General features: G+C 40.4%; 1 protein-coding gene across 1 annotated transcript in view; it reads left to right on the top strand.

The window, feature by feature from the left end:
- The window catches only part of GPATCH2L (G patch domain containing 2-like), a 67,226-nt gene that overhangs the window by 12,997 nt on the left and 30,416 nt on the right, over positions 1-23,813 (top strand). Inside the window, exons 3-6 of the mRNA XM_006884775.1 lie at positions 4,898-4,962; positions 15,928-16,104; positions 19,637-19,716; positions 22,670-22,737. Coding sequence (XP_006884837.1) covers positions 4,898-4,962; positions 15,928-16,104; positions 19,637-19,716; positions 22,670-22,737 — 390 coding nt within the window. The remainder of the gene's footprint in view (positions 1-4,897; positions 4,963-15,927; positions 16,105-19,636; positions 19,717-22,669; positions 22,738-23,813) is intronic.

The raw sequence follows: 23,813 nt of genomic DNA, 5'->3' as shown, positions 1-23,813 counted from the left end.
ATGTTGCAAGGAGGGACAGGTCCTTGGAGAGGGACATCATGCTTGGAAGGGTGGCGGGACGGCACAAGAGGGGGGAAGGCCCTCTGAGATGGATTGATTGAGTGACTGGGGTAATCGGGATGGGTGTGTCAGAGGCAGTGCGATTGGCACAGAATAGAGCTGGGTTTAGGGCTGCTATACACAGGGTTGCTATGAGTCGCAAACGACTCAACGGCATATAAAAACTTAACAACAACAACAACATTGCTTTATGGGCGTTGGTCGTGGATTCCATTAAATTGAAATCCTGGACAACTTCAGGTTTCTTTCTCCATTAATTATGGTTGTGTTTATTGACCAGCTGTGACGATTTTTATTTTCTTTATGTTGAGATATAATCCGTGCCAAAGGCTATCTAGTCTTTGACTTTCATTAGTAACTACTTCAGCTCCTCTCCACCTACAAGTATTGCAGGTTATTAATGAAACTTTCTCCAGTCTTGATGCCATGTTCTTCATGTAGCCCTGTTCCTTATAAGATTTGCTCACCATACAGATTGAGTATGTAAGGTAAGAGGAAAAAACCCTGACCCACAACTTTCCTGATTTTTAAGCTATGCTGTGTCCCCCTGCTCTGTTTGAAGGACTAGCTCTTGTTGTGAGTACAGGCTTTGCATGAGCACAGTTAAGTGGTCTAGAGGTCTCACTCAGTTTTATCCCTAATTTGTCTAATACCTTTTAATAAACATCTTTCAGCCAAGTTGCAGCTGACCTTAGTAATGATATCCCTCCTTTCATGAACCAGACTGGATTTCCTGGCATTTCCCTAACAGTGCACTCCTTCCACCTCTTTTGAATTATCTTCAGCACAGTTGTACTTTGATGTGATTATCAATGATATTGTTTAATAATTTCTGCATCCTCTTGGAACCCCTTTTTCTAGAATAGGCATAAATAAGGATCTTTTCCAGTTGTTGGGCAGGTAGCTGTCTTACTTGCTGCTCGTCATAGATAAGTGGGGGCTTCCAGCATTGGATCTATTTGTTGAAACGTCCCAATTGGGAGTTTCGTCAGTTCCTGGTGCCTTGTTATTTTGCCACTGTCTTCAGTGCAGCTGGAATTCTTCCTTGGGTTTTGATCATGTGCTATACAAATGGTTGAATGTTGAGCAATTCTTGTTGGTACATTATCTCTGTATTCCTTTCATCTTTTTTTGATGCTTTTTGTGCTATTCACCATTTTGTCCCTATAATCCTTTATAGGCTAGGTTTAGAAGGGGTTGTGGTACTAGGGATATTGTAGCTGATGTTAGATGGATCTTAGCTGAAAGCAGAGAATACCAGAGGAATGTCTATCTGTGTTTCGTTGACTATGCAAAGGCATTTGACTCTGTGGATCATAACAGACTGGCTGACTCTAAGAAGAATGAGAATCCCAGAAGACTTGATCGTTCTAATGTGAAACCTATACTTGAACCAGGAGGCAGTCATCAGAGCAGAGCAAGGGAACACTGCATCGTTCAAAATTGGGAAGGACATATGCCAGGGATGCATCCTATCTCCAAACCTTTTCAGCCTGTATGCAGAACAGATTATCCTGGAGGCTGGGCTCTCTGAGGAGTTTAGGCCTGTTGTACATAGGGTTGCTGTGAGTCGTAGGCGACTCGAGAGAACATAACAACAACAACAACAACAATCCTTTATTACTACAGCCAAAGACTGGCATTTTTCCTTCAGTTCTTTTCAGATTGAGAAATGTCAACAAGTTTTTCCCTTTTGATCTTTAACTTTTATGTTTTTGCAGATTTCATTACAAACTTTCTTTTTTCAATCTACCCTTTGAAATCTCTGTTTTAGCTTTGTCTTATCCCTCATTGACTTTAGCTCTCCCACACTAAAGAACAACTTTCAGTTTCTCCATCCATTTTGGTCTTTTTTTGTCTTTCCTGTGTTTTTTAGTGACCTTTTGCTTTTGTTTTTCCTGTGCTTTTCAATGCCCCTGATATTGTGTATCAGTTCTAGAGATGGTCTCTAAAATCAGGAGATGTAAAACCAGTGAGGGCAGCTGAATCTGACCTCCACTGACTCCATACAGAGTCATCCACAACATTAGCAGCACAAAACTGATTCCCATGAGACCAGACGTGGGATCCCAGCCAATGCTTACTGCTACCATTTCTGTCATCAGCCGTTTTTAGGGTTCTCACTGCTTTCCTACTGGGTACTAATCCATTGCAGTAGCGACATAGCCCATAGACAATGCTCATGATTATGGGAAATAGTAGGGGAGTTAACAGGTTGGAAATAGGACACAGCTTTCAGTCAGGGCAGCTTATCAGGTGTGTTCTCAGACACTTAGACCTTAGCCTCTAGGCTCTCAATATTACACAGCTTTTTTGATTGTGCCAGTTATGGACTCTTCCCTCCCTAGTCTTCCACTAAGCTTGGTGAAGGCCTTCAGCTCTGGCTTTGTGTGGGTAGCAGTCCCAGTTCAGCTCTGTCTTACATCAGCCTCTGTTTCTTAACTGTTCTCGTCTCAGTCCTGGTCTGACTGGTACAGGAATTTCTGCTCTAAATGGACACATGGTGAACTCTGACTCTTCTTTCTTGCTGGTATGTTGTTGGTGTTATGTGTTGTTATGAGATGTATATATGTTGTTGTTGTTATGTATTGTTATGAGATGGACTGATTCGGTGACTGGGGTAATCGGGATGGGTGTGTCAGAGGCAGTGCGGTTGGCGCAGGATAGAGCAGGGTTTAGGGCTGTTGTACATAGGGTCGCTATAAATCGCAAACGACTCGACGGCACATAACAACAACGTTTCAGTTAATCCCTTATATGTGGATATTGAAATTTAAATTTTATATCATTTCTATTTGTCACAAAACATTTTTCTTTTTTTTTAAGGAGATTAAAAATGGGACATGCAAGAACAAAGGATAGGCTATATAGTTTGCTAACCTTTACTTTGGACATGTTGCAAGGAGGAACCAGTCCTTGGAGAGGGACGTCATGCTTGGCAGGATGGAGAGACAGTGCAGGAGGGGAAGACCCTCAATGAGATGGATTGATTCAGTGACTGGGGTAGTAGGGTAGGTGTGTCGGAGATGAGGAGATCGGCACAGGATAGGGCAGAGTTTAGGGCTGTTGTTGTACATAGGGTTGCTATGAGTCGCAGACGACTTGATGGTACATAAGAACAACAACAACAATGATTCTGTTAATAACAATGCATGTAACAGGATTGTTGTTGCTGGCTGCTATGAATTTCAGCTCATATTGACTCCATGTGTTGGAGTGAATGTCTCAGTAGGGTTTTCTTAGGCTTAAATATTCCAGGAGCAGATCACAAGGTCTGTCTTCCATGGAGCCACTGGATGGCTTTGAACTGTTGACCTTTTTGGTTAGCATCTGAGTGCTTAACTGTTGCTGAGATTCCTTTGTAATGTGGTAGTAAAATGGATTATCTGTCCCAAGGGCTAGTGCTCTTTATATCACTTAATATCTAGAAAAGTTTAAAACTAGAAAATCTCCTTTATTTTTCTAGGAGAGATGAGAAGAAAATAATAGTCACAATATGAGAGATGGTATGTAGTTAAGATTTGATGGAGTTAGACCACTAATATTTTCTGGAATGTTCGAAAAAACAAAATTGGCACCATTAAGTTCAGGTACAGTTCCTGGAACTTAGAAGTAGGAAATATGCAGTACTTGATAGGGCTTCTGGGTTTCATGGCAAAGCTTTTGGAATATTCTACATTCATCCACACTTTGCCATATGCCTTTGTAAGAAGTTACACTGAGTCCTGAGTATGTTTCCATGTGTAAGTATAGAAGAAAATAAAATGCAAGAACTTAAGAAATAGCATAGATTTGATCACTTTGTGGCAACAAATCTTTGAATCTCAAAAATGAACTTAAATGAGGAAAGCATTACCAGTTAAGATTTAGTGTTAGCAAGGGTTTTAGAAAGGTTGTAAAAGAAAAAAGTGTTCACGTTTCTGATCCAAAAATGTAGACAGGGTTTTTGGTGAAGTTCATTCTTTTTACAGCCTTGTGAAAATGCTGCTTGCTTGGCTTGGCTTTTGGTCCAGCTTCTAGAGCAGAGGGGAGAATGATGAGCTTGGAAAGAAAGACTTCCAATGAGCAGGATGGCTAGTAATATAAAGGATAGAGAACTTTTTTTGAACCGGATGAATCAAATTTGATGAAGATTAGATGGAGGAAGAGCAGAATCAGAAAAAAAAATTTGTTTGTGAGCAGGAGCTCAGAAAATGGAGCTGATGAGACCAAATTGGATGGGCAAAAGTTGTTCAAATAAAGCTTGATTTAAAATTTCGTGTTAACCCCTATTCTTTTGAAAATGAGTATTATTATATCTGCTTGCCATCAAAGAAGACGTTAAATTTAGAAAATGTAATTTCTTTTTCTTTCTGTCCGTGCATTTCTGTTTGCGGTTTATTAAATGGGGAAAAAAGTGGAGAGATGTTAGGTGTCTTAAAGTTTGAGAGTTTTATTTGAAGCTGAAAGTTGACAATGCTTAAAAATAAAAATCATTGAAATACATGTAAATTTATGGTGCTGCTTTATGTATCTAACCGATTGTATTATGTGCCTAATTAAAGATTACATTTATGAGTCATAAATAATCTATTTCTAAAGTAACAGAAGTGAATTTATTTTTAAAGTACCTTGAAATATTAACAATAGTTTTAGAATTCTCATATATTTTTCCTCCTTTGAGGGAAAAAATTAATTTGATTTTCCAATGGCTTTAGATGGAAAATTATGTTTTCTGGATGGCTAATGGGTCAGTGGTACTTCAGAGAAATATAAGACGCATTTTGATTAAAACCAGTAGAAGAGCTTGGTATTTGACTGGTGCTAATGAGTTCTCTTGTGTTTTACTCTTTTTCAGCGAAACCAGCAGTGTGTGTAGCAGTAGTGACACTGGGCTCTTCACCAATGATGAAGGCCGGCAAGGTAATCTTAACTTCCATCTGAGGACACTGCTTCAGTGTTAAGGGGAAGGCTAGTGATTGTCGGGGTGACGCCTGAAGGTCATGACGGTATCTGTGGCGGTGGGTCTCAAACATTAGGGCGCATGAGAGCCCCTTCAGGAGCTGTTATAGCTGCTGATTCCTGAGTTTTAGACATCTAGTAGATCAAAATTTTTGGGACCTTAAGATCTGCATTTTTCATGAGCATTTTGTTGTTGTTGTTATGTGCCATCAAGTCACCTGTGACTCCTACTCACCCTTTGTACAACAGCTCTAAACCCTGCTCTATCCCTTGCCCATCTTCTTGTCTTCGACATGCCTACCCCCATTACCCCAGTGACAGAATCAATCCATCTCATCGAGAGTCTTCCTCACCTGCACTGTCCCTCCACCCTCCCAAGCAAGACATCCCTCTTCTAGGACTGGTCCTTCCTTGCAGTGTGTCCATAGTAGGTCAGGTGAAGCCTCAGAATCCTTGCCTCCAAGGAACAGCCTGCCTTCACCCTCTCCAGGACGAACTTGTTTGTTCTCCTAGCAGTCCATGGTATATTCAATACAGTTCTCCAACACCACAACTCAGTTCTCCTTCTGTCATCCCAAGTCATTGTCCAGCTCTCTGATGTATATTGACTGTCAATCCTGTAGTGAGGACCTTTGTTTTATTGTCCTCCTCATTTTTAGCAAGGAGGGTTGTGTCATAATGCAGATTGTTGATGAGTACCTCCAATCCTAGTTTTAAAGAAAATTTTATTTTATACTGATTTATTTACAAAGCTCATATATGTAGTTTTTCATGCCAGATCTTTTCCATTTCCTTCATTCCCCCCCATTACACTGTGCGACCCTATGATTAACCGCCCTCATCCCCATTCTTACTCCTCTGCTCCTACTCTTCCCCACATTGGATCATCATACTCATTGTACAGTAATGGTGGTGGTGTTTGTTGTTGTTATGTGCCATCGAGTCGTTTGTGACTCATAGCGACCCTATGTACAACAGCCCTAAACCCTGCTCTATCCTGTGCCAATCGCACTGCCTCTGACACACCCATCCCAATTACCCCAGTCACTGAATCAATCCACCTCATAGAGGGTCTTCCTCTCCTGTGCTGTCCCTCTACCCTACCAAGCATGATGTCCCTCTCCAAGGACCTGTCTCTCCTTACAACATGTCCAAAGTATGTCAGATGAAGCCCCAGAATCCTTATTACAAGTCATTCAGACTTTGAGATTCATTCGTCTAGGGATTTACAGTAACAAGTAGGGAACTTTGGAAGTTGTTTCCTTATTTTTTGTTGTTGTTTTATGCCATCTAGTTGTCTGTGATCCTGTGTATAATAGCTCTGAACCTTGTTTTATCCTGAGCCAGTCTCATCTACCCCCATTACCCCAGTAACTGTGTCAGTCCATCTCATCCAAGGTCATTGTCTTCTGTGCTGTCCCTCCACTCTTGCAAGTATGATGTCCTTCTCTAGGGACTGGTCCCTCCTGGCCACATGCCCACAGTATGTCAAATGGAGCTTCAAAATCCTTGCCTCTAAGGAGCAGTCTGGTTTTACCCTCTCCAGGATAAATCTGTTGTTCTCTTGGCCACTATGGTATATTCAGTGCTCTTCTCCAGCACCATAACTCAAAGGCATCAATTCTTCTGTTGACTCTAGTCATGTCCAGCTCTCTGACGCATAGCAAGTAATTGTGAAGACCATAGCCTTAATCACACCTTAGTCTCCAGACTGACGTTGTTACTCTTTAGCACCTTGGAGAGGTCCCTGACAGCACCTTTTCCCAGAGCAATTCTTTTGATTTCTTGATTGCTGGTTCCAAGCGTATGGACTTGATCCAAGAAAGCTGAAATTATTACCAACTTCAGACTCTTTGCCATCTGTCTTGGTGCTACCATTTGGCCCAGTGGTGAGAATCTTTGTTTTCTTGATGTTGTGCTTCAATCCATATTGAAAACAGCAGTCCTTGACTTTTTGCAGCAAATGCTTCAGGTCCTCCTCAGTTTTGGTGAGCAAGATTATATCATCTGCATAATATAGGTTGTTGATGGTTCTTCCGCCAATCCTAATGCCGCATTCCTCCTCATAAAGTCCAGCTTTCTGGAATTATCTGTTCTGCATATAGTTTGAAAAGGTATGGAAACGAGACACCTCCCTGATGCACTCTTCTCCTGATTTTGAACCATACAGTGTTTCTTTGCTTTGTTCTGATGACTGTCTCCTAGTCCAAGTCTAAGTTTCTCGTGAGCACAATCAGGTGTTCTAGAATTCCCGTTCCTCTCAAGGTTAGCCACAGTTTGTTATGATCCACACAGTTAAATGCCTTTGCATAGTCAATGAAACACAGATAGGCATTCCTCTGGTACTCTTTGCTTTCGACTAAGATCCATCTGACATTGGCAGTAATGTCTCTGGTGTCAGGGCCTCTTCTAAACCTGGCCTGTATTTCTCGCAGTTCTCTGTTGGTGTGCTATTCCAGTAGTTTTTTGAAAATCTTCAGCAGGATTTTGCTTGTATATGATATTGTTCGGTCACTTTTTTTTTAGAATGAGAATAAATATGGGTCTCTTCCAGTCAATTGACCAGGTTGTTGTCCTCCAGATTTCCTGGCACAACTTGGTGAGAATGTCTAGGGAAGCATCTGTTGAAATATGTCAGTTGATACTCCATCAACTCTTGGGGGTCCCTTTTTTTTCCCCTTCCTTGTTGCGTACCATCAAGTTGGATCCAGTTGGCACAGAGGAGATTGTCCCTCCTTTAGTGGAGCATCTCGTGGATTTGAACCGCACACCTTTGGGATTGCAGCTCAGCTTCTTACTAGGCCACCAGAGCTCCTGAGGCCTTGTGTTTTTTTGCAGTTCCTTCAGAGAAACTTGAACTTCCTCCATCATCACCATTGCCTTTTGATCATTCATTGCGTTGTTTCGTGAAATTCTCACATGTCAGCCAATTCCTTTTGGTACAAGGACTTCTTATACTCCTTCAGTCTTCTTTTAATGCTTCCTAGATCATTCAGTATTCTGCCCAGAGCATCTTTAAGTATTGCAACTTGATGCTTGAATTTGTTTTTCAGTTCCTTCATCTTAAATGCTGAGCAAGTTCACTCCTTTTGGTTTTCCAACTCCAGCTCTTTGCTCGTTTAATAAATAACTATCCTCTTGTACTCTCCTCCCACCTTTTTTTTAAAAAAAAAAGTTGATGGGAAAATAAATATTCTTATTTTTCCATAAGGGGAAGATAGAGATTTCTGTAACCTTATGAATCACTGATAATGTTCTAGGTGAATATATCAGAATCTTGCTAAAGTTAAAATTACTGACATTCAGTATACTGCACTGTGATATAAGGCTGCTGTTCTGTGCTGTTGAGGGGGCTGCAACTCATAGCAACCCTGTGCACAGTGACTCTAAACCCTGTTCTGTCCTGAGTCAGTCTCACTGTCTGTGACACACTTACCCCCATTACCCCACTTACTGTGTCAATCCATCTCATCTGGATCTTTCTTTCCTGGGTTGTTTCTCTACTCTTCCAAGCATTATGTCCTCCTTCAAGGACTGGTCCCTGACCCTGGCAGCATGCCCAGAGTATATGAGATGGAGCTGCAGAATCCTTGCCTCCAAGGGGCAACTTGGTTTCATCCTATCTAGGGTTAACCTGTTTGTTCTCTTGGCAGTCCATGGTATGTTCAGACCTCTTCTCCAGCACCACAACTCAAAGGCATCAATTCTTCTGTCATCTTTGGTCATTGTCCAACTCTCTAATGCATAATAAGTAATTGTGAAGACTATGGCTTTAATCAGGCACACCTTAGTCTCTATACTGACATTTTTGCTCTTTAGCACTCAGTCCATGAGAGCCGATTTTCGTAATACAATTAATCTTTTGATTTCCTGACTGATGCCAAGAGTGCTGGTTATGGAACCAAGCAAGCCGTACTTGTTAACAATCTTGATCTCCATACCCACACTTACTACTGCATTGTTCACAAAGGCAAAGAGATGGAAACAATCCAAGTGCCCATTAGCAAATGAATGGATAGAGAATCTGTGGTATATTCACACAGTGGAATACTATGCAGCGTTGTAAAACAAGGAACTCATGAAATATACAAAATGGGTGACCCTGGAGAACATTATGCTGAGTGAAATATCTCCATCACAAAAGGACAAATACTGCATAGTGCCACTGTTGTAAAAAAGGACTGACATGGGAGTTGGGGGGAACTAAAAAAGAGGGGATAAATAATGTACACTGCATTGAAACAGATAAAGGAGAGAACTGCTTAAAAGGAATATATGATTAGGTATTATTTGTATGACAGGAGTCGAGAATAAGAGCTGCATAGTAAAGTGGACTAGGGGGGATTGTACAACAATGAAAGAATTTTTTTCCACAAAGAGAAAAGTTAACTGGCGGGGAAAGGTGTGCGAGGAGGAAAATATGTGACAATGAATGAATGGAAATCCATGTTCTCTATAAACTTTCAGTAACATCTCAATTACAAAAAAGAAAAGTGAAAACAAACACCCCCCCCCCCCAATCCTGATCTCTTCTCCATCGTGGTGCTGATTGGCTCAGTTGTGAGAATCTTTGTTTTCTTCATGTTGTGCTTCAATCCATATTGAAGACTACAGTCCTTGATCTTCTACAGCAGATGCTTCAGGTCCTTCTCAGTTTCAGCAAACTTGTGTCGTCTACATAACAGAGGTTATTGATGAGTCTTCCTCTCATCCTAATGCCACTCCTCCTCATAAAAGTCCAGCCTGAGTGATCTGTTTCACATATAGATTGAAAAAGTATGGAGACAAGACTCACCTGATTCAGTCCTTTCTTGATGTTGAACCATGTAATGTTTCCTTGTTCTGTTCTGACTCCTGCCTCTGAGCATAGTCAGGTGTTCTGGGATTCCCAATCTTCTGAAGAAGGTTAGCTACAATTTGTTGTGATCAACACCGTCAAAATGCCTTTGCATGGTCAGTGAAACACAGACATCCCTCTAATATTCTCTGCTTTCAGCCAAGAACCATCTGACATTGTCAGTGATAAGCCCTAGTATCATGGCATCTTGATTTTCCCCCCACTTGATTTATTTATTTTTAAGACTGGTCAAGTGAAGCAGTGTATTTATTTTTTTAATACTGGTTTGCATACAAAATTTGTACACATTATGTATCATTAAAGTACATTGCAATTCACATATTCCTATATTTACATTGTAGTGTTTCTGTGAAGCTCTGCCCTTTCCTTGCTTTGTTCCAGATAAGAAAGCAGTAGTTGCATTTTAGGTGGTTGCTAGCAAGGATTTAAGACTCCAGTTCCTACTCACCAAAGTAATATGTAGAACACTATCTTTGTGTCTCTGTGGTCTATTTTATCTTTTTTTTTTTTAATGCTCAAATAGTTCTTTTTTTAATTGTGATTTTAACAAAAGTTTACAGAAAGTTGATTTTTCATTCATTGTTGTACATTTTTCTCCCTACCTTCTCTAGTTCACGTTTTTTAGAAAAATATTCATTGTTGTGTAATTTCCTCCCTTCTGTCCCCTCCCCGCCCCAGTCCACTTTGCTATGGACTGTTGTCAAGCAAGTATATTCCTTTTAAACATTTCTTTCCTTCATCTGTTCTAGTGCAGTGTTCATTGTCCCCTCTTTTCTTAATTTCCTCCCAACCCCCATGTCAATCCTGTTTTATAATAGTGGTGTTATGCAGTATTTGTTCTTTGTGACTGAGATTCTTCACTCAGTTTAGTGTCCTCGAGGGTCACCCATGTTGTGTATTATTTTATGAGTTCCTAGGTTTTCAGTGCTGTGTAGAGTCCCATTCAGTGAATATACCATAGTTTTTCTATTTATTCATTTGTGGATGGGCACTTGGCTTACTTTCATCTCTTTGCTATTGTGAATATCGCAGCAGTAAACTTGGGTATGCGTACATCTGTCTAGGTGGCAGCTTTGATTTCTTTAGGGTATATTCTTAATAGTGGAATTGCTGGGTCAAGTGGTATTTCTATTTCCGAGAAAGCATCACTTTCCATGGTGGTTGCACCATTTTTACTCCCCGTAGCAGTAAATAAGGGTTCCAATCTCTCCACAACCTCACTAGGATTTGTTGTTTGCTGCTCTCATGAACTTTGCTGCTGTTACTGGAGTGAGGTGATCTCTCATAGTAGTTTTGATTTGCGTCTCTCTGAGAGCCAGGGATTTTGAACATTTCTTTTATGTGTTTGCCATCTGAATGTCTTTTTTTAATAAAATGTCTATTCATATTTTGTGCCTATTTTGCATTTGGGTTGTTTACCTTTTTCTTGTTGAGGTACTGGAGTATTCTATAAGTTTTAGATATGAGTCCCTTATCAGATATGTCATTACCAGATATTTTTTCCCAGTCTGTTGCTTTCCTTTTTACCCTTTTGGAGAAGTCTTCTGATGTGCATAGGATTTTTATTCTTAGAAGGTCCCTTTCGTCTATTTTCTTCTCTCCTGATTGTAGGTTTTTCAAGATGCTTGGAAGACTCTTCATGTTGTGGATTAGGGCTTCAAGAGTTCTTCTAATCTTTTCTCTGATGAAGTTTATAGTCTTTGGTTTTACATCTAGGTCCTTGATCTACCTTGAGTTGTTTTTTGTGTATGGTGTGTGGTATGGGTCTTGCTTGAGTTTTCTATAGATAGTTTTCCAGTTTTGCCTCATTTGTTAAAGAGGCTCATTTCCTCACTTAGATTTTGTCTCCTTGTTAAAAATTAGTTGATCATAGGTAGATGGGCTGATTTCTGGGTTCTCAATTCTGTTCCATTAATTAATCTGTGTGTCTGTCACTATACCAGTGCCATGCTGTCTTGACCACCATGGCTGTGTAGTAGGATTTGAGATCAGGGAGTGAGGTGCTTTCTGCCTTGTTGCTCTTTTCCAGGAGTGCTTTAATTATTCTGGGTCTCTTTCCGTTAGAGATGAAATTGAGTTTGCCTTTTCCATCTTGGAGAATGGAATTGATACTTGTTTTGGGTTTGCATTGAACTTGTAGTTTGCACGACCTCTTCTAAACTTGGCTTGTATTTCTGATAATTCTCTGTTGATGTACTGTTTTAGTCATTTTTGGATGATCTTCAGCGGAATTTTGCTTGCTAGTGTATATTAATAGCTATTAGTTTATTTTTACTACCCAAACAGATATTTGAAACTTGTCCCAGGACTTACTTCCAAACCATTGAATTAATTCCAGCTTATAGTGACTCTGTAGGACAGAGTGGAACAAAGCCTGAGGGCTCCCAGGCTAGAAAATTTTATGAAAACAGACTAGCACATCTTTCTCCTCTGGAACAGCTGATTTAAATCACTGACCTTCTGTTTGGCAGCTGAACCCTTTCACAGTGTGTCACAGGCTCTTCCAGACTTGCTTAGGGCCATACTAATTGTGTCCAGTAAGAATTTCATAAGACCTTCTGCATTTGTAGTTTTTTACTCTTCTAAATAAGGCATTTGTAGGTGATCTCAGGAGCAATTTCTTCTAGCTCAGAAATCTGGTGATCTTCTCTAACAGCTTCATGATTGAAGGACAGAGGCACAGTGGCTACATGTCTAGATTGAACCAGCTAAACATTTTAATAGCTGAAGGGATCCTGAAATTATGAAATTAAAAATCCACACCCGAATTGGAGACAACTGTGAAGAAGATATGTGATCTATGCCTAAGAGTTGTAACTATGGAGACAGTGTCATTCCCATGGCCTTGTTGAGCCTTCTACTCCAATAAATGGTTATTACAGGTACGTTTGTATCTTTTTTATTCTGAGGGAGCCTAAGTATCATTAGAGGCTGCAATTGTATACCCAGGTAGCCTTTAGCTAGAGTCTAGGGCCAGGAAGACAGGTCTGGCTGTCTTTCCATGAGTAAGCTGGTACATATTGTTCAGAATTATCAATATTGCTCTTTGTCTTTGCTTTTAACACAGTGCTACGAGATACCATAATATACTTTTAAAAGTTTAGACTAAGTAATAACACACAGATTGGAAAAGTGTGGACTTAGTAAAGCATTAAAGTTTTAGACCTTTGGAAAGTCTTTATATTCTGAAGAGGAGTTGGAGCACTTGTTGCAGAAGATCAAACAATACAGTCTTTAAAAATGGATTACATCTCAACATCAAGTAGACAAAAAATCCTAACCACTGGACCCATAGGCAACATCATGATAGATGCAAAAAATTGAGACTCTCATGATTTCATCTTACTTGGATTCACAATCACCATCTTTAGTACCAGCGTTTCAGGAAACGTATTTCGTTGGGAAAGTCTCCTGTTGCAGACCTCTCCAAATTACTGAAGAGCAATTATGTCAGTTTGAAGACTAAGATGTACCTGATTAAGGCCATGGTCTTCTCAGTTACTTGCTATGCATCTGAGAGCTGGACACTGAATAAGGATTACAGAAGAATTGATGCCTTTAAGGTCGAGTGTTAGAGAATATCCCATGGACTTCCAAAAGAGCAAATAATTGTGTCTTGTAGAAAGCGCAGCCAGTGTGCTCCTTGAGGGCAGGGATGGCGAAGCTTCGTCTCACATACCTTGGGCATGTTGTTAGGATAGGTTGTTTCTTGGAAAGAGACGTTGTACCTTTCCGATCAGTGAAAGAAAGGAAGATCTTCAATGAGATTGATTAACAGTGTCTGCAACAGTGGGCTTTAGTATATCAACAATGATGAGGATGGCATAGGATAGGACAGAGTTCAGATCTGTTATTCGTAGGGTCACTATGGGTTACACTCGACAATATTGTCACAACATAGTGTGGTGGTGGTGTATGGTTGAGTCGGAACTAACCCCTGTCTGACCCTCTAGCAGGTTTTCAGAGACAGTAATTTGCTTGGGAGGAAATTGCCCATCTTTATCTTGTGGAGCTAGAAGAGCTGCTGGTGGATTGGAACTGCACACCTTTGCATTATTAGCACAATTCCTTACCACTGAGTCACCAGAGCTCTTTATTGTGATAGTGCTAGTTAATTAGCACCAACATTTTAGTGATATCAGCAGCTACTGTTTATTTCTTGCTATGGGGTTGTGGCTTGGCTGTAAACAGATTGATTTTGTCTGGGCTCAGTTATCTATAGGTCTCAATGTAGGTTTATAGCTCCTCTCTGTATCCTTTTGTGGGACTTTGACTAAAGGAGCAGTGACATTTGAGGCACAGGCTCTTGTGGAGGAAATAAATGTCGAGATACCAAACGAGACCAAATATGCATACGGAAAACCTTTGCTTGACATGCATCTTATATTTGTATCTGCCAGAGCTCTGTCTTGGGGAAGCTTGGTGGCCTGCCGGGTAAGGAGTTGTGATGCTAACTCAAAGCAAGTTTCTCTGAGGGAGAAAGTGCACATTCTCCCCCGTGTGACTTCCAATTCACGGGCAGTGAATTGAATTTAGAGTTAGATGTTCTGTCTACAGCAGGTCGTGTGACTAGGCGAGGAAACACAAAACCCTGTGGCAGAGGACAAGCCATGTGGCTATACTGCTGTATCATAGGGAGAGAGTGAAAAACTGGAAACAATACTGCAGTCTACCACACTGGATAATAATCTCTTTCCTGTCTTCTGTCTGTTGAACTGTTACTGAGTGTGATCCACTTCTGAAGGCCAGAGCTCCTGTTTGGCTGCCTTCTTCTAGAACTACAATTTTCTTGGCCTCTGATAACAACTTTGCTTGCCCCTTCATTCTGAAAATGATAAAGATATCTTGCTGTTGGTAGCTTCAGGGTGCTTCATCACACTTTATTGGTTTCTTTTAATGCCTTCTGTCCCTTTGTAAATAGTCACTTCATTAAAGTCTCTTCAGTTACCCCATTTAAATAAATGTCCTGTCTATTTCCTGTAGGGTTTCAGGTTGATAGACTCAGCTTGGGTGTCACCTCTTACTTAGAAGCCTGATTCTCTCTGCACTTGGAGTTACTTGTAGGCACCCTGCAGTTGCTGCTTTCTTAGCACTTGTCTTAGCATTCATATTCTTGGTGGGTACATATCTTTCCCATTGACACTTTCCAAGGGAGGAATTCTTTTGTTTGCAGCCACTGTGCATGACACATTGCCTGACATACCTCAAATAATAGTTACAGAGGAACTGAGTAAACAGGAAATTTCTCTTTTCAGCTCTCCCCTAACTAAATTTTATTTAGATTCTTGATTATAAAATAATTAGACTGTGTGTATTCTGCACTATCTTCACGATCTCAGTCATGGTCAAGTTCATTGTAGTAGTCACTGTTCCCTGTAGTCTCAGTACCTACAATGCTGAGAATTCATCTTCCCATTTCCCATGTTGAAAGTTCAGCTCATTGAACTTCATCTGCCCCGAGACCCAAATAACTAGATGGTACCAGGCTGCCACTATCAGCCCTTCTCCTGGGGTCACCATAGCTGCACCCTGATTACAAAGGAGGAAAATGTGGAACAGAATCTCACATTCCTAAAACAAACAAAAAGCTCTCCTCCCAAAAGACCCCCAAAATAAAGCTAGACTAGGTGAGACCGCAGGACTTCCCAACTGCAGAGCCATTTGCCCTGAGATACTTTTTAAATCTTGGACTAAAAAGAACACATATTTTGCTTCTGACACCTTATAACTAAAGAACAAATTGCCAAAAAATAGAGGTGGTTATAACTCATAGGCATTGAGCTCCTTTTAAGCAAAATCCCATATAGTAGACCAAGTAGTTGCAGTTATGTTAAAATAAAGACAAAACATGTAAGGGACCAGGGAAATGATTGGAAGTGGAAGAACCAGAATGAAAAGAATGAGAACGTTTGTGTATTGTGAAGAACGTGCCCAGTGTCACAGAGGACTATGGGGAACCTGTTAAATGGGAACCCTGACTACTCTGTAAACCTTCGTGGAAAACAGTAAGAAGAAATAATAAAAAGTTACTTAAAAAAAGCCACTCATGATATCACTCTTTATTTTAGGAGATGATGAGCAGAGTGATTGGTTCTATGAAGGAGAATGTGTCTCAGGTTTCACTGTCCCTAATCTTCTGCCTAAATGGGCACCTGATCATTGTTCTGAAGTGGAAAGAATGGACTCTGGACTGGATAAACTTTCAGATTCCACCTTCCTGTTACCTTCTCGGCCAGCTCAAAGAGGTGAGTAGTGCAGGAACCAACATATGTTTTACTTTTTGTTTCTCTTTGCAGGGAAGAATCACCTCATAGCAAGTACGTACATACCTCAGAGAACACAGTTAATATTTTGATGTTTCAGCTAGTCCAAAGATTTTTCCAGACGATTCAATGAAAACCTGAAAGCTTAGGATCCTTCCTATTTCCACCTAAAATCAGCCCATGATTTATCAGAGGTGTGCATATTCCTGCCTGGGATATGTACGTGTAGGACATTTTTTAGCTTGCCAGTGCCATATGTGCCAGATTGTAGGAGCTCTGGTGGCCTAATGGTAAGAAACTGCACTGCAGTCCTGAAGGTATGCAGTTCAAGGTCACGAGCTGCTCTGTGGGAGAAGGATGGGAAATCTACTGTGCAGTTAGTTAACTGCCTCTGAAAACCCTCTGAAGTGTGTCGGTTCCTACTCTTTGGTACACAACAACAATAGCAGCAATAGCATATAGCATTTGAGGGGAGCACTAGTGGGTGGCCTAGTGGTAAGAAACTGTGCTGCAATCTCAAAGGTGTGTGGTATGAATCCACCAGTTGCTCCATGGGAGAAAGATGGGCAATCTCCTTGCATGTGATTAAACTGCCTCTGAAAACCCACTGGAGGGTCATTTATGGGTTGATTCCAGTTCAATGTACTTAACAACAACAACAATGATAGTAGCTGCTTGTTCTGCTGTGAAACTGATGGTGCCTAATGGAAGTCTGCAGGATTGGATCTTACAAGTAAACATATTTTAATGCACAGTAAAGTGATACTTTTAAATGGATGATTTAAATATTCCTTCAAATAATTTTGGTTTAGTAATTACAAGAAATCTAGAGGACAACCACTTTGCCAACTGACTGGAAGAGATCTATATTGGTCCCATTCCAAAACAAGGTGATCTGACAGAGTTTGGAAATTATAGAACAGTATCATTGGATCACATGCAAGCAAGATTCTGCTGAAGATTATCCAAAAACGACTAGAACAGCACATCAGCAGAGAACTGCCAGATGTGCAGGCTGGATTTAGAAGAGGTCATGGCACTAGGGATATTATAGCTAATGTCAGATGGATCTTGGCTGAAAGCAGGGAGTACCAGAGGAATGTCTATCTATGTTTCATTGGCTATGCAAAGGCATTTGACAGTGTGGTTCACAACAAACTGTGGCTGACTCTGAGAAGAATGGAAATCCCAGAACACTTGATTGTGCTTATGGGAAACTATACTTGGACCAGAAGGCAGTCGTCAGAACAGAGCAAGGAAACACTGCATGGTTCAAAATTAGGAAGGGTGTACATCAAGGATGTGTCCTATCTCCATATCTTTTCAGTCTATATGCGGAATAGATTATCCAGGAGGCTGGGCTCTATGAAGAGAAGTATGGCATCAGGATTAGAAGTAGATTCATCAACAATCTGCGTTATGCAGATGACACAACCCTGCTTGCTGAAACTGAGGAGGACCTGAAGCGCTTGCTGTGGAGGGTCAAGAACTGCAGCCTTCAATATGCATTGAAGCTCCACATCAAGAAAACAAAGCTTCTCACCACTGGGCTGATTGGCAGCATCATGATTGATAAAGAGTTTGAGATTGCTTGGCTCTACAATCAACACTTTTGGTAACCAGAAGCCAGGAAATTAAAAGACGAATTGCACTGGGAAAGTCTGCTGTCAGAGACCTCTCCAAAGTACTGAAGAGCAATGATGTCAGTCTGGAAACTAAGGTGTGCCTGATATAGGTCATGGTCTTTGCAATTACTTGCTATGCATTAGAGAGCTGGACAATAACTGTGGATGATAGATGGAGAGTTGATGCCTTTGAGCTGTGGTGCTGGAGGAGTATTGAATATACCGTGGACTGCCAGGAGAACAAACAAGTTCGTCTTGGAGAGGGTGAAGGCAGGCTACTTGGAGGCAAGGATTCTAAAGCTCCATCTGACATACTTTGGACATGTTGCAAGGTGGGATCAGTCCTTGGAGAGGGATGTCATGCTTGGGAGAGTGGAGGGCCAACGCAGGAGAGGAAGACCCTGGATGAAATGGATTGATTCTGTTACTGGGGTAATGGGGATAGGCGTGTCAGAGACAAGAAGATTGACAAGGGATGGAACAGGGTTTAGGGCTGTTGTACATAGGATCTCTGTGAGTCAAGGGCGACTCGACGGCACATAGCAACAACAATTCTATTATTAAATACTTTAACATAAATACTTGCTTTTTCTCTTGTTGTTGTTCTGGTTATGATACAAGAAATACAGTGGAAAGCATCTAGGATAGGGGAGAATGTATTTGCGTTCACCCTGATCCTGTTTACCTAAAGCTGTGGCTATGGCAGTCACCTCTTTCTTTGGAATGTCAGGGTCATCGTTAATGATATGTGAGTTGAACAAAACTCTTATCTGAAGCTAATTTAGTGATCTGTTTCTTTTTTTCCCCTCTTCAGGTCTATAAATTTATCATTCTAGGATTCCCAGTAATCAGCCACTTATTTATTGTTTTTTGAACACCTTTTGGTTATAGAATTACACTAATAATGAAAAACGATAAACTTACATATAATTCTGTTAAGATGCATGTGGGCATTTGAAAGATGTACCTTCTCAACCATTTAATTCTTGGTGAAAACTTGCTTGGCTTGAGGCACATAGTGTGCTAGTTTAATTTCTTTCCATTTGAGCATTTTCAAAAGTAGCAAAAAGAAGAGCCATCCAGTGGCCTGACACCCAGAGACAAAGCCATTGGTAACTTTTTGGAAATTTCCATTTGTTCTTTTTTTGTTCAGAATGAAAAGAACTCTGTTGTTAATCTAATAAATTTCAACTTATATAGTGACCCAGTAGCAACTTATAAGAATCGGCTTGACGGCTGGGGGCCTTTGCTTTTTTGGCTTATAAGACAGTAGAACTGACCTGTAGCCTTACCCAAGGCCATAATTCTTTCAGGAGCAGACTGCTGCATCTTCCTCCTGCAGAGCAGCTGATGGGTCCAGACCCCCAGCGTTTTGGTTAGCAATCAAATGTCTAGCCACTGCGCTACCAAGACTCCGTAAAATGCTTAATAGTAGTTACTAAAATAAGAGTATATTATCTATACACTGCTTTTACTATTATTTTATGAATCAGTGCTTTTGAGATAGTGATGAACACAATTTAAAATTTGAATCCGTTAATAATACCTTATATTTGTGAAACGCTTTCCATTGAAAAAAGTGCTTTCTTTTCCTTGTGTTATTTTTTTGAATCTTCAAAGCATGCCTGCTAGATAGGACTGAGCAGGGGTTATCCTTTGTATGAATAATTTCTTTCATAATGAATAATAGTAGATGAGGATGCCTGGGTCAAAGGTAAATGACCTGTCATGATACGTCAGAGACAAGGACATGGGAATAATAAATCCTTCCTAGGTAGTCTTGCAGTACTAGTTTAAGTGTCACACAAGTACAGTCTTGGTGGTAAAACCCTCAGAGTATTAGAAGGAGATCCATTTGGTAACTAAAGCCTTTTTATTTTTACTTTTAGGGTTCCATGCGCGCTTGAATCGTCTCCCAGGAGCAGCAGCTCGATGCCTCAGGAAGGGGCGAAGGAGGCTTGGTGGGAAGGTGATAGCTTGTACTCTTTAGTAGACTCAATGGGAAGATACTGTTCCTAATGAGATGTGGGTTCCCTATTGCTGCACAGCACCCTGGGGTTATAAGCAAACTCAGATATTTACAACATCATGAGAGTGAACATTATGTAGGGATGAGTGGATACACACATAAAAGGGGAAGCTTAGTTCATATGTTAAGTTCCAATAAAGCAGACACTGTGGTCTCACACTGTCAACTGTGTATCTCTAGGCTAGATTGCTTCTGCACCTTTAATTAGTCTCATTGTATAAGTTAAAATACTATTAACTTCTTTATGACTCCTGAATTCATGAATGCTGCTTTTTTTTTTCCCCTTTGGTTTTTCATGCTGGAATTAATAATAATAAATTCTCTATTATCAAATTCCAGGGCCCCCTCCCTTGCCATGGGGCAGGAATATCTAATATTTATTCAGTTCTGCCTTTGCCAGGAACAGTGCAGAGCTCTGTGTTTATCAGCTCATTTAAACCTCCCAACAACCTTATTATAAAGGTAATATTTGCCATTAGCGGATGAGGAAATCTTTGAAAGAAGTTAAATAATGTGTGATATTGCCCAGCTAGAAGGAGCAGAGTAGAGATTTGAACCAAGTTCTACTTCTCTTTTATTTTTTGCTGTAACGTTGAGATTGAGAGGCAGGGTAAGATTAGGCTCATACTCAGCAAATGGTGGTAGGCAGAGGGTAAGGAAGGGGGTTTAGACTATGTTCATTCAGTAATCATTTATAGTGTGTACTACATGGCAGGCTCCATGCCAAGCCAGGCATATAGCAGCCTGTACCATAGGCTTCCTGCCTAGGAGGAGTGCTTTTATTGTCTAATTAGAGAACTGTTTTCTGAAGTTTCATATATATGTATACATAAATGAAAGAGAGGAGGCTGTTGATTTCCATATTAAACCGGATTATTTCTTTTTAGATTAAAATCCAAGTGTCTCCTTACGTTTTTGGAACAATTATATCTTGTTCCTTTTGGAAACTCAATTTATAGACAGTGAAATGCAGCTTTTGCTACGCTGGAAAGTTGTCCTTAATAGGACAGCTGATGGGAGAGGAGCCACGGGATAAGGAAAGCAGGAGGTTGAGACTAAGGGAAATAAGTCTTATTTTTTCCTCATTATTGGCTAGGCTGGATAGATAATGCAGTCCCTACCACCTACTTACTTTGTTCAGCTCCTATAAAATAAGAGACTTCTGTTTCGGTGGAGTAAATCAATTCCTCTTGGACGCTCCTTCTGGCTTGCCTGAAAGGGACCTGGGGCCTGTTGGACGTGTCTCTAATGATTTCAAATGAATAGGATAATATTTACTTGTTTAATTCATCTTCATCACCTTAAAGGGATATTTGTCATTTCTAGTAGAGGTCACGGCTCTGCTCCCCCCTTCCCCTTCCCCCTTCTCTCTTTTCTTTTTCTAAATTATAATCATAAATAATGAGTTTCATTCACAGCTCCCTGCCAGCGAGCTGCTAATTACGCAAAGTACTGCTTGTAATTTACACAGTAATAAACTGTAAATTTAAACATTACGGCACTTTAAGTTAATAATTTTCCTGCTGTAACAAATAGCTCATTTTTCATCCATCTTTCCCCTTGGCCCCCCTACCACTTCTATGTCTGTGGCCAGGAGGCTTGGCCAGGAGGGATGAAGAATATGAAGACTACAATATGTGAAATCTTTTCATTCAGCTCCACTCCCACCCGGAATCTGACATCGAATTAATTTTCTGTAGCTGATTGTTGTGCTAAAACGTATATCCTGATGTTCAGGCTCATTCACAGACCTTTAAAAAATGTTAATTGCTTTTGACAAATAACATTTTCATAGAAACAAACATGTTTGAGTACTTGCTATTCCTGCCTGTGACTTGGGCTCTGAACACTTTGCCGTGTGTGTCACTTCCTGACGTCTGTGTTGGTCTGCTGTCCCAGACGCTGGTAGTCTGCCAGAGTAGTCAGGCTCAGTGACCAGGAACTCTCTTCTGCCACTTCCCAGCCTTCTGCACTTGCTTAGTTTCTGGATAGCTGGTAGTGTTACAGGTAAGGATTCATATTACAGCTTTGACAACCTCAAATTTAATAATGGATTTATACAAACTTCTATTTTCATTTCATAAAAGAAAAGATACATAAAGGGCAAAATACAAGCAGAGAGATGATTTTGAGCCACTGAAGGCTTTGAAAATTTAGTCAGCCTATACTCAGGTACTTACTGCTGGTGGTGGTGGTGTAGAACCAACCTGTAGTTGGCCCTCTGGTGAGTTTTCAGAGGATGCAAGTAGCACGAGAGGAGATTGCCCATCTTCCCCCGAGAGCAGCTAGCTGATAGGTTCTAACTGCTTATACTTGGTTTTACAGAACAACTTAAACCACCAGAGTTCCTTAATAGTGAGGACTCAGTAGAAGTTCATTATGCAGGCTGTTGGGCCTACAATGGACACTTATTAAAAACTGTTAAAGATTATCTGCTGTTGGAGTTTTTAAAACTTTTCACTCTTCTACACTTTAAATAATCACTGTGGTTTTATATAAGTGACATTTTTTGGTAAGAATTGTAAAACTTTTTTTTGTTGTTACTGTAACTTTCACGAGAATTTCACACTTTTCTTGTAAACCCCACAACCTCGTTGGGCATTAGCATAGTCTGTGCTTGTGCATTCTACTCACGTGGATGTGTTATGTAGTAAAAAAATATGGTGCAAAGGATGGCACTCCCCGTGTTATTGTACGTAAGAGATAATGTTTATTATAATGACCTTTTTGATCAGGGATAGAGTGACCATGGGATTTGAATGTGGAGTTGGGACAGATGACTTTGAGATTGCCAGGGCTAGCACTGTTAGAGAAACTAGGGGAATTCGTGAGCTTAATAATAGATAGTTGTTTTTGTTGTTGAGTGCCATTCTTGTCTGTCTTGTTCTTTCAGGAGACGAGCTTAAGTACTCTAAGTACTGAGAGGATAGGCCACATCATTAGTGACTCTCGGCAGAAAGAGTAAGTGCTTGTCATGTAGTCACTGTCTGTCTGAGCCCTTTCTTTGGAGGCAAAGGGAAATTCTGTGAATCAAGCGAGAACTGGGACTTGAGAACGGAAATGATTTTAAAGGGTTATAACATTTTATGAAGAGTTACAAACCTTATAATACTTAATTTGCATAACACACTAAGCCCTTGGCAGTAATTTTGTCTTCCTTCCTAGACAGATTTTTCTTATTTATTTGCTTTTTATATTTATAAATGCCCTGTTATAAAATCAGTCATTGCCATGGAGTTGGAACCAACTCACAGCTGACCTGTGAGTGGGTCTTCAGAGGTTGTAAATTGCTTAAGAGGATATTGCCCATTTTTCTTCCTCACAGTAGTTGGTGGATTTGAATGGAATGCATTTATGTTGGCAGTTGGACTCCTCACCTACTAGGCTACCAGTACTCCCACATTATAAAAGTAGTCTTCAGTAGAATTTCTCTTTTAAGGTCACTTTTCTGACATTTAAATTTTTGTTGTTTAAAATGGTCAGTTGCCTCTATATTCTTCTGCATATACTTTCCATTTTAAAAAATACAGTAAGTTGCCATGAGGTTGATTCCAACTCATAGTAACCCATTTGTGTGTGAGTAGAACTGGAATCCACAGAGTTTTCAGTGGCTGACTGTTTTGGAAGTAGAGTATTATGCCCTTTCTTCTAAAGTGCCTCTGGGTACATTGAACTTCCAGCCTTTTGGTTAGCAGTTGAGAGCATGAACTGTTTGTACCACTCACACTCTCTTCTAGTTTTCACCCACTGTGGTAGCTTTCATGTTGCTCTAATACTGGTAGATAGACCATAGATACTTTCTAGTCTGTTTAGCCTGAGGTTCTGCTAAAATCTGTCCACCACAGCTGACCATGCGCTTTCTCAAAAAGATGCAAATAGAGATACCATTTGACCCCGCAATTCCACTACTGGGAATATACCCCGAAGAGACCATAACTGACATCCAAGGAGATATATGCACACCCATGTTTATTGCTGCTTTGTTCACAATAGCAAGGAGTTGGAAACAACCTAAGTGCCCATCAACGAACGAATGG

Source organism: Elephantulus edwardii, unplaced genomic scaffold (genome assembly GCF_000299155.1).
Source record: "Elephantulus edwardii isolate Elephantulus edwardi_28Jun2011 unplaced genomic scaffold, EleEdw1.0 scaffold00037, whole genome shotgun sequence".
NCBI classification, from domain to species: Eukaryota; Metazoa; Chordata; class Mammalia; order Macroscelidea; family Macroscelididae; genus Elephantulus; species Elephantulus edwardii.
This window is presented reverse-complemented; position numbering and strand designations above follow the sequence as displayed.